Source organism: Piliocolobus tephrosceles, chromosome 17 (genome assembly GCF_002776525.5).
Source record: "Piliocolobus tephrosceles isolate RC106 chromosome 17, ASM277652v3, whole genome shotgun sequence".
Classification (NCBI taxonomy): Eukaryota; Metazoa; Chordata; class Mammalia; order Primates; family Cercopithecidae; genus Piliocolobus; species Piliocolobus tephrosceles.
The window spans coordinates 20,417,907-20,435,298 of record NC_045450.1 but is presented as its reverse complement, the minus strand read 5'-3'; the positions used below and the strand labels follow the sequence as shown (position 1 = coordinate 20,435,298).

At 49.0% G+C, this 17,392-nt stretch overlaps 2 protein-coding genes across 3 annotated transcripts in view; both read right to left on the bottom strand.

Moving 5' to 3' along the window:
• The window catches only part of SDR42E2 (short chain dehydrogenase/reductase family 42E, member 2), a 30,059-nt gene extending 22,575 nt beyond the window's left edge, over positions 1-7,484 (bottom strand). Inside the window, exons 1-4 of one of the 2 annotated variants that reach the window (XM_026455352.1) lie at positions 7,451-7,484; positions 3,639-4,478; positions 3,074-3,169; positions 614-671 (exon numbers count right to left, since the gene is read on the bottom strand). In XM_026455352.1, coding sequence (XP_026311137.1) covers positions 614-671; positions 3,074-3,169; positions 3,639-4,442 — 958 coding nt within the window. In that variant the 5' untranslated portion in view covers positions 4,443-4,478; positions 7,451-7,484. Of the gene's footprint in view, positions 1-613; positions 672-3,073; positions 3,170-3,638; positions 4,479-7,450 lie in introns of those variants that run through there. The other variant, XM_023225019.2, reaches the window with a different exon arrangement.
• A 5,633-nt stretch (positions 7,485-13,117) lies between these two features.
• Positions 13,118-17,392, bottom strand: part of VWA3A (von Willebrand factor A domain containing 3A) — a 59,062-nt gene continuing 54,787 nt past the window's right edge. Inside the window, exons 30-33 of the mRNA XM_023225011.2 lie at positions 17,015-17,138; positions 14,277-14,374; positions 14,025-14,090; positions 13,118-13,715 (exon numbers count right to left, since the gene is read on the bottom strand). Of these exons, the coding sequence (XP_023080779.2) occupies positions 14,039-14,090; positions 14,277-14,374; positions 17,015-17,138 (274 nt within the window). The 3' untranslated portion in view covers positions 13,118-13,715; positions 14,025-14,038. The remainder of the gene's footprint in view (positions 13,716-14,024; positions 14,091-14,276; positions 14,375-17,014; positions 17,139-17,392) is intronic.

The window sequence follows — 17,392 nt, the reverse complement described above, 5'->3', positions numbered from 1 at the left end:
TTTATTTATTTATTTATTTATTTATTTATTTATTTATTTATTTATTTATTTTGAGACGGAGTTTTGCTCTTGTTACCCAGGCTGTAGAGCGGTGGTGCGATCTCGGCTCACTGCAACCTCTGCCTCTCAGATTCAAGCGATTCTCCTGCCTCAGCCTCCTGAGTAGCTGGGACTACAGGCATGCACCAATATGCCCTGCTAATTTTTTTGTATTTTTAATAGAGACAGGGTTTCACCATGTTGGCCAGGCTAGTCTCGAACTCCTGACCTCAGGTGATCCACCCCTGTCGGCTTCACACAGTGCTGGGATGACAGGCGTGAGCCACCGTGCCCAGCCAGCCTCGGCAACTTTTCTTTTTCCATCCCCTAAGCCCTCAGAGGTAACTCTGGTACCCATGTTCCCAGACATGCTAAGACCACACTGACACACTCATGCGGGGCCCTGGGCAGGTCTGCAGTGCACAAGGGGTGTGCTGCCCCCAGCCCTTCCCATTGATGGCAGGAGGGCCCCACCTCTGTCTCCCAGCCCTACACTCTGGGAGCTGGGCCTGCAGCAGGAGAAGGGAGAGAGGGGGAGATGCACAGCAGGTCATACCTGGTTCTGAGCACCTACCATCAATCACTAGTTTGGTGCCTCCGACATTTATAGACTCAATCTGCTCTTTCTGCAGCTAAAACACAAGACAGGTGAGAAAGTCATGGTGCTATCCATGCCTTCTTGCTGAGGCTGGAAGGCTGCGCTTGGGGTCAGGTGGGACAGGGCAGCAGGATGTTCACCTCAGAGACAGGGATCCCGAAGGCCCACCTGGAGTGTGGGTGCCTGGCTCTGCCACCATCTTCCTGGGTGGCCAGGGAAGGTTCTGCCCCCACATCTGGCCCTCAGCAACCTAATCTGTAAAGTGAGGGCAAACCTCCTCCCCTGGGTGGTGGGCGGGACTCAATACGACATTTGAGAGGACCTGGCACAATCACTGGCGCAGAAGACAGGCTCAGAACCTGCTCTCAAAGCCTCAGTTTCCCTATCTGTAAGGTGAACATGGTGATATGGGCTGGGCCCTCAGGAGGGAGCTGGGGTGTGAAAAGCAAAAACCAGGTGGCTATGAGGGCTCCTGTGGGCCAGGGACAGGGCGAGAGCTTCCCGATCCACGATCTCATTTAATTCTCATCACACCAGGAGATGAGCTCCATGCTTATTTTTAAGCTATATTTATTATTTTTTTTTTTGAGATAGAGTTTAGCTCTTGTTGCCCAGGGTGGAGTGCAGTGGTGCAGTCTTGGCTCACTGCAACCTCTGCCTCCCGGGTTCAAACGATTCTCCTGCCTCAGCCTCCCAAGTAGCTGGGATTACAGGCATGTGCCACCGCACCTGGCTAATGTTTTTGTCTTTAGTAGAGATGGGGTTTCATCACATAGGTCAGGATGGTCTCGAACTCCTGACCTCAGGTGATCCACCCGCCTTGGCCTCTCAAAGTGTTGGGATTACAGGCATGAGCCACTGCGTCCAGCCTATATTTATTCTCTTAAAAATTTTTGGCCAGGCGTGGTATCTCATGCCTGTAATCCCAGCACTTTGGGAGGTCGAGGCAGGTGGATCACTTGAGGTCAGGAGTTTGAGATCAGCCTGAGCAACATGGCAAAACCCCATCTCTACTAAAAATACACAAATTAGCCAGGTGTGGTGGCATGTGACTGTAATCTCAGCTACTCAGGATAATTGATTGAATCTGGGAGGTGGAGGCTGCAGTGAACTGAGATCGCACCACTACCCTCCAGCCTTGGAGACAGAGTGAAACTCTGTCTCAAAAATAAATAAATAAATAAAAATAATAAAATTTACTTTTATTATTTTTAAATAGAGATGGGGAGGTCTCATTATGTTGCCCAGACTGGTCTCGAACTCCTGGGCTCAAGCAATCCTCCCACCTTGGCCTCCCAAAGTGCTGGGATTACAGGTGTGAGCCACCATGCCTGGCTCTATATTTATTCGTGTTGCAGCTGTTTTTGTTTCATAGGCAACATGATCAAGGTTAAAAAGAATTCGAACAGTAAAATGGGTGTATGGTGAAAAAGAAGTTTCCCTCCCACTCCTGATTCCAAATCTTCCTTTTCCCTCCCCAGAGGCAGCCACTGTTAAATTTCCAGTGTTTCTCGAGATAATCTATTCTCGTTAATATCAGCATATAAGCATATGTGAGTATAGAAATAAACAGTTTCTTTAGCTTTTTTTGGAAACAAACAGGAGAATGCCAAACACTGCTTTGCACCTTGGAAACTGTTTTTTTAACCTGCACACTTTGAGTTACCTCTTTCTTTTGAATGGCTGCATAGAATTTGACTGTAAAACACAATTTATTTAAATAGTCCTCAACTGATGGGTTATTTCTGGTGTTTTGTTATTAAAAACAATGCTGCAAATACACAAATGAGTGTAATTTCTGAGGCAACGGGTGTACGTATGTTTTGGTGGATACTATTACATCGCTCTCTGAAGAGGTTGTTACTAATAGTAATATCCTCACTTTCCAGACGATGAAAGAGGATCAGAGAGGTTAAATAAACTTGCCCTAGATAACACAGTTATGAAATGGCAGAACTGGGGCCGGGTGCAGTGGCTCATGCCTGTAATCCCAGCACTTTGGGAGGCCAAGGCAGGTGGATCACCTGAGGTCAGGAGTTTGAGACCAGCCTGGCCAACATGGTGAAACCCCGTTTCTACTAAAAATACAAAAATTAGCTAGGCGTGTTGGTGGTACCTGTAATCCCAGTTACTCGGAAGGCTGAGGCAGGAGAAGCACTTGAACCTGGGAGATGGAAGTTGCAGTGAGCTGAGATTGTGCCACTGCACTCCAGCCTGGGTGACAGAGTGAGACTCGGTCTCAAAAAAACAAAAACAAAAACAAAGCCAAATGGCTGAACTGGTATTTGGTCTCAAGGATGCAGGATGTAGAGTGGGAGTAGCCCAAGTCCTTCCTACAGTAGGTGAAGCATGATAGGGAATGCATGGGCCTGAGGGCAGGGCCAGAACTGGAACCCCACTCTGTCTAACTCCAGGTGTTGTGTGTGAGGAGCCCACCTTCTCAGCCCCAGACATTCCATAGGAAGCCATGTGGAAGACACAGTCCACCCCTTTGAAGGCACGGTACAGGGCTTCTTCATCTCGGACGTCAGCCTGTACCAGAGGAAAAAGAGATGAGGGCAGGGGGTTCAAGTCCAAGGCAAGAGATAACACCTCTGCACCTTGCTTGGTCTCAGAGCTGGCCTCCTGACCCAGCCCAGTACAAGCCTCTGTAGCATCAGGAAAGGCTGGTGGGGAAGGATTCACTAAATAATCCTACAGGGCACTATGAGCATCATCCCCTGCTCATTCATCACACTCTCTAGGTCACAGGGGCTGTGCTAGGTTTATGTGTACTATTTCATCAACTCCCAGTGAGACCCTGTGAAGTCAGTGTTAGTTACTATTGTCCCCTTTCTGTGACCACAGCTGCCCAGCTGGTAGCACTGGAGCCAGAGCTATAGCTCAAACAGTCTGGCTTCAGGGTCTGTGCCCCTAAACCCCACACCACAGGTTTCACATCAAACACTGGCTCCTGAGCATCACCACTACCCCAGTCTATTAAGACCCTTGTTCCTTGTACCTGGATGAACTCGGTTTCCGGGGACAGTTCCCACTGGGGTCTGCAGCGGTCAAGCAGAATGACAGGAGTGCCACTCTTGGCCAGGTGAGATCCCAGGCTAAAGCCCAGGTAGCCTCCTCCTCCAGTCACCAGAACCTTCCGCCTGGCAACCTTTGTGGGTTTGGCTTGAGTCTTCTGCTGCGGCGCTGGTGTTGGGGTTGTTGTTGACTCACTGGGTTTGGGCCCAGTCCCAGACCCCTGTCTGAGCCCAGGTCCTAGCTCTGGCTCAGGTGTAGACCCAGCTCCTGGCCCAGGTACTGACCCAGCTTCTGGCCCAGCTCCTAGACCATGTCCCAACCCAGCTCCTAGACCAGGTACAGACCCAGCTCCTGGCCCAGGTACAGACCCAGCTCCTAGACCAGGTCCAGAACCAGCTCCTGGCCCAAGTACAGACCCAGCTCCTGGCCCAGGTGTAGACCCAGCTCCTAGACCAGGTATAGACCCAGTTCCTGGCCCAGGTACAGACCCAGCTCCTGGTCCAGGTACTGACCCAGCTCCTGGCCCAGGTCCTTGACCTGGTCCAGTCCCTGAAACAGCACCAGGCCTTGGAGCAGCACCAGAACCCGCCTGAGGCCCTGGAATAGCTTTGGGCCCCAGTCCAGACCCTGGAATGGCACCAGGCTTTGGTGCAGGCCCTGACTCAGACCCTAAACCAGACCTTGGACCCGAGACCTCTCCACAGGCCTGGCAAACAGGGCAGCTCTTCTCACCCTGGCCTGCAGCTTTGCAGGCCTCTGGGGAGGAGCCTGGGGGGTTGGACTTCATCCTCTACTGAGCCATGCAGACCCAGAAACTGACCACCTGTGGGAAAAAAATAGAAGAAAGAATGCTCTAGAATCCTTTCACGTCACATAGATTATTAGACCTCTAGGACTGAGGGGAGCTCCAGGTGGAAATTAGAGACTTTCTCAGTTCCCAGGGAACCTGTCCCTTTCAGAATCTCAAGAATCTCCAGTGGGGGCCTGGCGCAGTGGCTCACATCTGTAATTCCTGCACTTTGGGAGCCCGAGGTGGGCGAATCACTTGAGGCCAGGAATTGGAGACCAGCCTGGCCAACATGGTGAAACCCTGTCTCTACTGAAAATGCAAAAATTAGCTGGGTGTGGTGGGGCACACCTATAATCCCAGCTAGGAGACTGAAGCACAAGAATTGCTTGAACCCAGAAGGCAGAGGTTGCAGTGAGTTGAGATGGTGCCACTGCACCCCAGCCTGGGCAATAGAGTGAGACTCAACCTCAAAAACAAAAACAAAAAAATCTCCAGTGTGGCTGCTGTCCTCTGCAGAGAGTCAGAGACAAGGCAGCCAAGACTTGGGTTTTAGAGCTAGGGAAATTGAGGCCCAAAGTCACACTGTGTGACTGAGGTTGACATAAAGCATTTGTGACTTCTCTACCAGTTTCTTAAAATTCCAGTTTCCATGGAGCACTGAAGGAAGACAGGGCAAATCATCCAGCAGGAACCTCACCAGAATGGGAGGTGGCTGCTTTCTGACTGGGGAGATGGGGAGGGCCTTCTGGAAGAGGAGGAAGAGAAAGAGGAGGAGGAGGAGAATCCACATTGATCCAAAAGGACTCTGCACCCTGGAAACCTGTACATGACTCCAAGTGCTGTGCCTGTCCCCACCCTGACACCTGCTGCCTCTGGTCCTCCCAGGTCCAACAGTAGTGTGGGTGGCTGGTACTACAGGGTCTGCCCAATCCCTCTGCAGGCTTTACGTTCTGGTCTATGGGTCTAGGGGGACAGCACTGAGGATCCTGTTCTTTGCAGCCTCAGATTACTTTTTTCCTCTGTCGCCCAGGCTGGAGTGCAGTGGCGCAATCATAGCTCACTGCAGCCTCAACCTTCCCTGCTCAAGTGATCCTCCCATCTTAGCCCCCGAAGCACCTGGGAATACAGGTGCATGCTACCATGCCTGGTAAGTTTTTGCATTTTCAGTAGAGATGGAGTTGTTCACCATGTTGGCCAGGCTGGTCTTGAACTCCTGACCTCAAGTGATCCTCAAACCTCAGCCTCCCAAAGTTCTGGAATTACAGGTGTGAGCCACCGTACCTGGCTCCCTAGATCTTTTTTAGATTTTTGAGACAGAGTCTCACTCTGTTGCTCAGGCTAGTAGTGAACTCCTGAACTCAAGTAATTCTCCTGCCTTGGCCTCCCAAAGTGTTGAGATTACAGGTGTGAGCCACTGTGCCCAGCCCTCAGTCTAGACTCAGGGCAAGCCAGGCTGTCAGTCACTGTCACCATCGCCCATCCCCCCACCCCCCTCCCGACCTCCCGCTCCACCTGAGGATGAGGCTGGATGACCAGGGCCAGGTGATCATAACCACAACAACAGCAACCATGTGCTAGGGACCTCTATGCATCAGGCCCTACATATGCAGATAGGCGTGTCTCTGCCCTGCATGGCATATACTGGCTGCATGAAAGAATGGGTATTTGTTGAGTGACTGGACTGATGAGCCCCACGTTTTTTGCTGGTGGTGGTCAGAGGGCAGGGACTCTGGCAGCTAGAGGGGCTGTATTTTTAATTTCCTCTGTTACTGCCCTGCTCACCAAATGTCTGGGTGAGGAATACAGTCCTGCCCCGTATGAGCATGAACACTCATGGCTTCATTTATTTATTTGTTTATTTATTTAGAGAAGGAGTCTCACTCTGTTGCCCAGGCTGGAGTGCAGTGGTGTGATCTTGGCTCACTGCAACCTCCGTCTCCCTGGCTCAAGCAATTCTCCTCCCTCAGCCTCCCCAGTAGCTGGGACTACAGGCACGTGCCACCACACCTGACTAATTTTTGTATTTTTAGTAGAGATGGGGGTTTCACCATGTTGGCCAGGCTGGTCTTGAACTCCTGGCCTCAAGTGATCTGCCCGCCTTGGCCTCCCAAAGTGCTGGGATTACAGGCGTGAGCCACCGCGCCCAGCCCACTCATGGGTTTAATGAGAGAGACCGCAAATCATCATGGAGGAGGGGCCTAAATCCCCCAGAGGGAGAGGAGAGGATGCAGCCACATAGCTAGCCCTCCTCTTATGCTTGGGCCCAGAGGACTCTGCTCTGGGGAAGGGTCTATGGGACCAGAGTTGACTTTCTACCCTAAGGGGATGCCTTTTGTGGCAAAAGCCGGACTCAGCCTTGGGTACTCACTTGTTGGGGTGTGCCCTTGGGTAACGGCCTTAAAACCTCACTGTACCTCAGTAGGCACAACTGCGAATGGACCCAAATATTTCTGGCTGCTCTGGCTCCTCACAGGGTGGTCATGAGAAAACAGACGCCAGAATGCCTTGCAAGGCTAGATTGCAAAGCTCCAGGAGGATTTCATTCCCTGGAGTGTCCCAGCACCTAGAACAGTGCCTGGCACAAAGCAGGCGGCCAGCGAATGCTGCTGGGTGAACAAAATCTCTGGGGCATGTTGGGGATCTGGCCGTGCTATGGTCGCGCGCCAGACCGACCCCGGACATGGCTGCACTCATTCTTTTGGAAGTTCAGTGAAGTACAGGCTATGGTTCCCATTACCCAGAGGTGGAAACTGAGGCCCAGAGAACATGAGGAAACTTTGATGGAGTCACAATGTCTCCGCCGGAATCCAGGTCGATGGGGACCCCAAAAGCGGGTTTGGTGGAAGGAACTGGCAAAAGGGTGGGGAGCGTCAGGGACTGACCCTGGGCGCGCTGGGCTCCCGGGCAGCTCGTGGGTGGGGGTCCCCTCCCCTCTTGGCCCCCTCACCCTCCCTGTCCCGCCGGCACCTGCGTGCTTCCCTGGCCCGCGTCTCGGCTTCGCTCACCTGGCCCGGGCTCCCGCGGCGCTGCGTGCTCCCCGCGCTGCGCCAGACTCCGCGCCGCCAGGGCCACCGGGCCACCGGGCCACCGGGCCACCTCCTCCTCCAGAGGGGGCAGAACGGGGCGGAGCGTGGCATCCGGACCGCCTCCCGCCTGCTCCTCTGCACCCAGCAGGGAGCACCTGCATTCTCTCAGGTGGAGACCCGCAGGCTCTCATAGAGGAAACTGAAGCCAGTAGGGCCGGGATGGGCGAAATGGTCCACGCTTCTGGTGGGAAAAGACACAAAGGCCCTGCGTGCCAGGCTCTGTCCTGCCGGCCAAGTCGTCCTGGAACCCCAAGAAAAAGGGTTTCATCTATATCTAGGAGCAGAATTGCTGGGTCATATGATTACTCTGTGTTTAGAGAAGAACCGCCAAACTGTTTTCTAAAGTAGCTGCACCATTTTACAACCCTACCAGCAGTGTATAGGGTTCCAATATTTCCACATCCTTACCAACACTTATTATCTATGTTTAAAATTTTAACTATTCTGTTGGGTGTGAAGTGGTGTCTCATTGTGGTTTCATTTATATTTCCTGATAGCTAATGCTGCTGAACATGTTTTCATGTGCTCATTGGCACATTAATGTGTTTTCTTTGGAGAAGTGTCTGTTCAAATCCTTTGCTCATTTTCAGCTATTTGTTGATTTTTAAGAGTTCTTTGTATATTCTGGATATAAATCCCTCATCAGATAAATGATTTGCAAATATTTAAACAAAAAGAAAAAAAAGTTCTTCTATCATCCATCCTTCCACCCATCCATCCAACCTTTCATCCATCCATCCTTCCACCTATCCATCCATCCTTCCATTTATCCATCCAACCTTTCATCCATCCATCCTCCCACCTATCCATCCAACCTTCCATCATCCATCCTTCCACCTATCCATACATCCTTCCACCTATCCATCCAACCTTCCATCCATCCATCTTTCCACTTGTCCATCCAAACTTCTATCTGTCCATCCTTCCACTTATCCATCCAACCTTCCATCCATCTGTACTTCTACCTGTCCGTCCAGCTTTCCATCTATCTGTATTTCCACCTGTCCATAGGACCTTTCATCCATCCATTCTTCCACCTGTCCATCCAACCTTCCGTCATCTATCCTTCCACCTATCCATCCAAAATTCCATCCATCCAACCTTCCACCCATCTAATTCATCCCATATATCTTTCTTTCCTTCCTTCTACCCATCTATCTACTCTTCCTGTCTTGCAATCTTCCACTCATCTCTGTTGATTTATGCATCAATCACATCATTCTACTTTTGATGGATGCTTCTTCAGTGTTGGATAATATCACCCTTTGAAAACTCATGTTCAGCTGGGTGTGGCTCATGCCTGTAATCCCAGCACTTTGGGAGGCTGGGGTGGGCAGATCACTCGAGCCTAGGAGTTTGAGACCAGCCTGGGCAACATAGTGAGAGCCCATCTCTATGAAAAAATACAAAAAAATTAGCCAGGCATAGTGGTATGTGCCTGTAGTCCCAGCTACTTGGGAGGCTGAGGCAGGAGAATCACCTGAGCCTGGGAGGTGAAGGCTATGATGGGCTGTGATTGTGCCACTGCAATCTCACTGCTGGAAAGCTCAGGCAATGGAGTGAGATCCTGTCTCAGTAAAAGAAAACTCATGTTCAAGTGGTGGTATTGGAGGGTCAGGCATATGCCCAAGAGCTCACAACTGCCGTAATGGAGCCACGGGGCTGAGAGCAGCAAGGGCTGGTCACTTTGCTCTGAAAAGGACAACTGAAAAAGCCTCCACCCATACAACACCCTTTGTGGGTATAGGTGTGGGGAAGAGAAAAACAAAATCTTAGTCTGCATGTTGTATGAGCCAGATGGTAAGGGATCTTGCTTAATCCTCATAACTCTGTTTTAGCTCAATCTTAGAGACAGGGAAACAGGTTCAGAAAAGGGGCTCCAAATGTGGTGGGGAAAAGCCATGGGGTCTGTCCTGGATTTAAATCTTGGCTTTGCCACTTTCTTGCTCTGTGTCTTTGAGCACCTATGAGGCTCAGTTTCCTCATCTGTAAACTGCAAATGATGTGCACTTAATCGTTGCGATGCTGTGAGGTTTATGACTAACATGCTTTATGCAAAATGTTGAGCATGGTGCTGGCTCAATCAGTGCGCAAACAATGGTAGCTGTTCTTCTCATTACATGAGAAGTTGGGATTTGAACCTAGGTCCTGTCCTTCCCCACTTCATAAGCCATGTGTCTGGTCCAACCTTCCATTCATAAAGGCCAGCCTCTTCTCCCACCAACAGGGTCAGAGAACTCACATTCCCCGGTACCAGCTGCTGATATTGTCTTGCAAAGAGAAGCATAACTTATATCTGTGACGGGTTGAATTGTGTTCTTCACAAAATTCATATGTGGAAGTCCCAATCCCACATACTTAACCCTAACTCTGCAAATAGAGTCATTGCAGATGTAATGAGTTAAGGTCATAGTGGAGTAAGGTGGGCCCCTACTCCAGTATGACTGGTGTTCTTATAAAGAGGGGAAATTTGGACAGAGACATGCACATAGGGAGAATTTCATGTGAGGACTGGAGTCATGCTGCCCAAAGCCAAGGATCTACCAGAATGGAGAAGTCTGGAATGGATCCTTCCCAGTGTCTTCAGAGGGAGCATGGCCCTGAAGGCACCTTAATCTTGAACTTTCAGCTTCCAGAACAATAAGACAATAAATTTCCATTGCTTCATCCACTCAATTTGTGGTACTTTGTTATGACAGCTCTAGCAAATGAATACAACCACCACAGGCCCTTTTCTCTGTATTTACAGAGGCGACCCAAAATGGCAGCTGTGCAAGATGGACCAGACTGAGATTAAACACGGCAGGGGCTGTGGTCACCACTCACTGCCTTCCTGGACCCAGCACAGAGCCTGGCCAAAGGAAGGTCTCATCAAGTCTTAGCAAGTGAGTTTCTTTTTTTATTTTTTGAGACAGAGTCTCTGTCGCCAGGCTGGAGTGCAGTGGCATGATCTCAGCTCACTGCAACCTCCACCTCCCGGGTTCAAGCGATTCTCCTGACTCAGCCTCCGAGTAGCTGGGATTACAGGTGTCCACCACCACGCCTGGCTAATTTTTGTATTTTTGGTAGAGACAGGGTTTCTCCATGTTGGCCAGGCTGGTCTCGAACTCCTGGCCTTGAGCCATCTGCCTGCCTTGGTCTCCCTAAGTGCTGGGATTACAGGCATGAACCACCACACCTGGCCACAACTGAGTGTTATTAAACAACTTGATGAATTTTTACTTATGTATACTTCAATGTAACTCCTACCTTGATCAAGATATATAATACTTTCATCATGCCAGATGTCCCCTTTGTGTTCCCCATTCCACAGGGTAACTACTATTTTGACTTCAATCACCAATAAGGAATTTGGCTGGTTCTTGAACTTCATATAAATGACATTATACAGTATGTACTCTTTTGTGTCTGGTTTCTTTTGCCCAATATTATGAGACTGATGCATCTTGTTGAATATGGCTGTATAGATCATTCTTTTTTGGGGGTGCAGGCAGGGTTTCACTCTATTGCCCAGGCTGGAGTGTAGTGGCATGATCAAGGCTCACTGCAGCCTCAACCTCTCCTGGGCTCCGGTGATCCTTGCACCTCAGCCTCCTGAGTAGCTGGCACTACAGGCATGCGCTTCCAAGCCTGGCTAAGTTTTGTATTTTTTGTAGGATGGGTTCTCACCATGTTACCTAGGCTAGTCTCAAACTCCTGGGCTCAAGTCATCTACCTGCCTTGGTCTCCCAAAGTGCTGGGATTTCAGGTGTGAGCCACCATGTCAATCATTCATTCTTTTTAAATTGATGCATAGTATTTCACTGTAAAATGTATCAGATTTTATTTGCAGTTCTGCCACTGATGGACACTGGGTAGTTTCCAATTTTGAGCTCTAATTAATAAGGCTGCTGGAAAAATCCTTATATGTCTTTTGTCTAACATATGCACTCATTACCCTTGGAGTGGAATTACTAGATCATAGACTAGGCATATGTTTTACTTTAGTAGAAATTGCCAAATAGTCTTCCAAAGTTATTGAGTCAAATTACATGTCCCTACCCCAACCCCTACCCTAATTGGAATATGAGTGTTCCAACTGTTCCACATTTTGATATTGTAGTTCTTTGTTTTGTTTTATTTTATTTTGGTTTTAGAGACAGGGTCTCATTCTGTTGCCCAGGCTGGAGTGCAATGGCCCAGTCTCAGCTCATTGCAACCTCTACTTCCCGGATTCAAATGATTCTTGTGTCTCAGCCTCCTGAGTAGCTGGAATTACAGGTGTGCACCACCATGCCCAGCTAATTTTTGTGTTTTTAGTAGAGACGGGGTTTCACTATGTTGGCCATGCTGGTCTCAAACTCCTGACTTCATGTGATCCGCCCACCTTGGCCTCCCAAAGTGCTGGGATTACAGGTGTGAGCCACCAGGTCTGGCCATCTTTTTTTGTTTGTTTGTTTGTTTGTTTTTGTTTTTAAGAGACAGGGTCTTACTCTGTTGCCCAGGCTGGAGAACAATGGCACAATCACAGCTCACTGCAGTCTCAAACTCCTGGGCTTAACTGATCCTCATGCCTCAGCCTCCTGAGTAGTTAAAACTGCATGCCTGGCTAATTTGTTTTACATTTTTGGAGACATGGGGTCTTGCTATGTTGCCCAGGCTGGTGTTGAACCCCTGGCATCAAGCAATTCTCCCATCTCAGCCTCGCAAAGTGTTGAGATTAGAGGCATGAGCCGCTGTGCCCAGCCCCAGTCTTTTTGATTTTAGTTATTCTAGTGAGATGTAGTGGCATCTCACTGTGGTTTTAATTTACATTTCCCTGGCAGGTAAGGCTGTTGAGCACCTTTTCATGTACCTATTGTCCATTTTAAAAATTGCATGGGCCGGGCGTGGTGACTCATGCCTGTAATCCCAGCACTTTGGGAGGCCAAGGTGGGCGGATCACCTGAGGTCAGGAATTTGAGACCAGCCTGGCCAACATGGTGAAACCCCGTCTCCACCAAAAATAAAAAGAAAAATAGTTGGGTGTGGTGGCAGGTGCTTATAATTCCAGCTACTCTATTCGGGAGGCTGAGGCAGGAGAATTGCTTGAACCAGGGAGGTAGAGGTTGCAGTGAGATGAGATTGTGCCACTGCACTCCAGCCTGGGCAAAAAGAATGAGACTCTATCTAAAAAAAAAAAAAAAATTGGGATGGGCTAGGCACGGTGGCTCACGCCTGTAATCCCAGCACTTTGGGAGGCCAAGGCGGGCAGATCCCCTGAGATCAGGAGTTCAAGACCAGCCTGGCCAACATAGTGAAACCCTGTCTCTACTAAAAATACAAAAATTAGCCGGGCGTGGTGGCAGGGCCCTGTAGTTCCAGCTGCTCAGGAGGCTGAGCAGGAGAATCGCTTGAACCTGGGAGATGGAGGTTGCAGTGAGCTGAGATTGTGCTACTGCACTCCAGCCTGGGCAACATAGCAAGACTCCATTTCAAAAAAAAAAAAATTGGAATTTTATCTTTTTCTTATTGAAATCCTTTATATAGTATGGTATGAGTCTTTTAATAAAGTTTGTCACTAAAAACTTACAAGCACACACACACGCCAATGATCATTTCAAACAGTTAAAGTCATGTTGATCCTATTAGTGGAATAAAAGTAATTGTTTTTAATTTTGGAAAATGACCCCGGATGAGCAGCCTTCACTTTAGTTTGGTTGGGCAGGGATGGAGGGTGGTGGTGAGGCTCACTTGTTTCTTCTTCCTCCAGGATGGGCTGACTGTGACTGTGCATTATCCTGTTATGGACCAGGGTGGAGACCACCCCATCAGCTGCTTTCCAGAGCTAGGCTTCCATAGCTCAGCTGCCTGCTCACTGTTCACCATGTGTCTCCCATGTGGCAGCTTCTGGGGACCTGCAGATCCTGGGACAGCAGTCTCATCCCAAGGGAGCTCACGGTCAAGGAGAAGAGCTAGATCAGCGAGCAAGGTGGTGTGACATGGAGTGCTGAGTGCGAGAGTTCTGCGTGGTCAGGATGCTACAAGAGAAAGACTGGAGGCCTCTGGCTCTAGGTGGGTCCCAGGGAGCTGATGTCATTTGAGCTGTGCCTTGATGGGTGAGCAGGAGTCTCCAGGCAGAGGAGGCAAGCAGCACTGTTCAGGCAGGGGGTTGGTTTAGGGCTTCCCAGAGAGGGACAGTCTAGTGGCTGGAGAGTAGGGTGTGCTGCGGGACAGGGCTTGAGAGTTAGATTAGACCCAGGAATGGACCCTCACACAAAAGACAGAGCCTTTCCTTCCTCAGCTTCCAGGGAGTCCTGGTACCAGAAATCGTCTTCCCTGTGGGTCACAGCATTCCACCCCATCCTGCCCTCGGGGCCAAGATTTGGTCAGTGAGTGGTCCTTTGCAGGATGACATTTCTGTTTAGAGGAATCATTATTTTTTAACCAAAGTTATTATTGACCACAAAATAGAGCATGCCACTTGGTGCTTAGTGCACACTCAGGCAGTGTGGGGTCTAGCCCCTCCCCTTACCTGAGAACACTTCTCTAGGAAAGAGTGACCTTTGGTTCTGCATCATTTTTCTTCTGGAGTTGGGATCTGGTGGGCACGAGATGAAGAAAGATGGTCTCCCTGGTGCCCAGATTTCTGGGCTGGCTGGGAGAAGCAGGGCAGGAACCCTTGGAGCAAGGGTACCATGATGGGTGCGGCCCTTCTGGATGGGGTCCGGGGTCTCCATGGGCAGTAGCCAAATGGCAGGCGGGAAAGGCTGCGTGAAGGGCATACCTGAAGGACTGGGCCTGCCAGAGGAAGCTTCTGGCCTTGGTGATCTCCTGGGCCAGCCTCCTTAAATCATCTCCTTCAAATGGTGGCAGCGTGGGATCCTTGAAAAGGGGAAGTGAGTGTGAAGTTTGATCCATTACACAGATGGGAGCTGAAAATCCAAAATCTCAAAAAAAGCATTTTAGAGCTAATCATGTTCTGGCTTCCATCCAGTGCAGGAAATCTTGTGAGCCTCCGCTTGTATATCTCCAGGAACAGGAAGCTCACTACCTATCAGGACAGTCATTCTGCAAAGGGGACACTTTGAAATACGGTGTGTGAGAGTCAGTGTAGGGAGGGGACGGTGGCAAAGCAAGATAGTGTCAGAAATTGAGTGAAGGTGGCCCCACTGTGGGCCAGTGGAACAGAAATGGCACAGGTTCCTTATCTCACCGCTATTCAGTAAAATCTGTTCAGTCATTTTTTGCATTTCTTCTAGTAAAATAGATTCACGGGTATGCTTTTTATCTGGTTGATTTTAGACAGAGCCTTGCTCTGTTGTCCTGGCTGGAGGGCAGTGGTGTGATCATGGCTCACTGTAGCCTCAAACTCCTGGGCTCAAGCTATCCTCCCACTTCAGCCTCCCAAGTAGCTAGGACCACAGGCATCTGCTACCACACCTGGCTGAGGCATGCTTTTTAAAAAAATGTTAACTAATAAAATTTCACCACCTAGCCTTAAAAATACATCTTACCAATCCTAGCACTTTGGGTGGCTGAGGTGGGCAGATCACTTGAGGTCAGGAGTTTGAGACCAGCCTGGCCAATATGATGCAACCTCATCTCCAGTAAAAATATAAAAATTAGCTGGGTGTGGTGGCAGGCACCTGTAATCCTAGCTACTCGGGAGGCTGAGACACGAGAATCACTTGACCCAGGAGGCAGAGGCTGAAGTGAGCTGAGATCGTGCCACTGCACTCCAGCCTGGTGACACAGTAAGACTTCGTCTAAAAAAAAAAAAAAAAAAAAAGGAAAAAGAAAAAAAAAAACTACATGTCTCACAGTTCATAGGCCCTAAGAAAGAGAGGAAACCATCCCTTCTGCCTGAGTAGCACAGTAATCCCAGTCTGCATGAAAAAACAATTCAGAGAATCTGATTTGATAAGGTATTAAGCTGAGAGCCTTAAACATATCATCACTTGTTTTCCTGTGTAATAAGGACACTTGGGTGAATATTCATTACTTTTACCAATTTGTTCTGTTCTCTGTATTATTTATGATACTTGTCCCTAGAAGAGCTAGTTGAACAAAGGAGTCATGTAAGGCTACCCAGACTTCAAAGATTATGCCAGCCGAGCCTGATGGTTCATGCCTGTAATCCCAACACTTTGGGAAGCTTAGGTGGGAAGATTACTTAATCCTAGGAGTTTGAGATCAGCCTGGGCAACATGGTGAGATCCTGTTTCTACAAAAAATTAAAGAAATTAGCTGGGTGTGGTGGCGCACCTGTGATCCCAGCTACTCCGGAGGCTGAGGTGGAAAGATTGCCCGAGTTCAGGAGGTGGAGGCTGTACTGAGCTGTGAGTGCGCCACTGCACTTTAGCCTGGGCAACGGAATGAGACCCTGTCTCAAAAAAAAAAAAAAAAAAAAAAAAAAATTATGCCATGTCCTGTGAAAGTAACCTTTAACCTCTGAAAATAAATCTGGAATTCTGATTGGTTGTCTTACTTGATAATTTGTTGCCCTGGGAATGTTATCACTGGCAACACTGCATTCCTTAAAGGTATAAATATATGCAGAATTTTCTTATTAAGTCAGAAGTAGATCATTGAAATCTATGACTTTACTAGATTTATTACTTCATAGATAACCTATGACTTTGCTAGATCTATTGCTTAACAGATAACTTGAATGTCTGTGTTTCAATGAATTGAACCCCAGAAGACACAAATATGTAGGAATTAAAGCACAAAGGTTAAGATCGTGGGTGTCTTGGGGCTCTAGCTATACCACTTCCTCTGACTTTAGTTTTTTTTGTTGTTGTTTGTTTTGAGACGGAGTCTTGCTCTGTCACTCAGGCTGGAGTGCAGTGGCGCAGTCTCGGCTCACTGCAAACTCTGTCTCCCAGGTTCAAACAATTCTGCCTCAGCCTCTTGAGTAACTGGGATTACAGGTGCACACCACCATGCCCGGCTAATTTTTGTATTTTCAGTAGAGATGTCATTTCACCATGTTGGCCAGGCTGGTCTCAAACTCCTGACCTCAAGTGATCCACCCACCTCGGCCTCCCAAAGTGCTGGGATTACAGGTGTGCGCCACCGTGCCCAGCTTTAGGTGTATTCTTAAACCTCGCTGGGCCTGCTGTTCATCTGTTAAATGGGTATAATATTAAAAGAGGTAATCTACATAAAGCCACATACATTTCCAACACAGGCAAACTGGTCTGATCATCAGGAAATATAACAACACCCTCAAATCCTGCTTCTTTCCCAGTCTTGAGGAGAGTCAGCCTAAAAGGACAGTGGCAGGGAAACCCAATCCTTTTTAATTAATATTTTGTCTCAACGAAAAGCAGAGATCTTTTTAGTCAGAAGGAAAACCGAGGACGGGCGTGGTGGCTCATGCCTGTAATTCTAACACTTTGGGAGGCCAAGGTGGGAGGTTCACTTGAGCCCAGGAGTTCAAGAAGGAAAACCCCATGCCTGTTGATATTTTATTGAGCTGTTTCAACAGACCTCATGTTCAGTGGCTCTGCAACTTACGTTTTCATTGATGAAGCCTTTGGTCAGCAGGCCGCACATTTTGGAGAGTGTGTCCTCACCCACAGGGCAGTGATAGCGTCCGCCAGTGAAGGAAGCCAGCTTTCTCAGGAACTCAACCGCCGCTCTGGAAGGAAGGGACAGAGGGCTGGTGGGGAGGCTGACTGACCAGCCTAGTTCGTGTGACTTCCCCAGGGGAACTTAAGTCTGTGGGGCTTAAGAGAAATCAGCCTGGCAATGGGCAGTGGCTTGTGCCATGGAGATCACCATTAGAACACCAAAGGACACTTTCCCCACCAATTTATGGACGGCTATAGCAACTGCTGCTGCTTGAGGGAAGAGGAGTCCCCGTGTTCCCCGTGTGAGTGTCGCCGTTTAGCC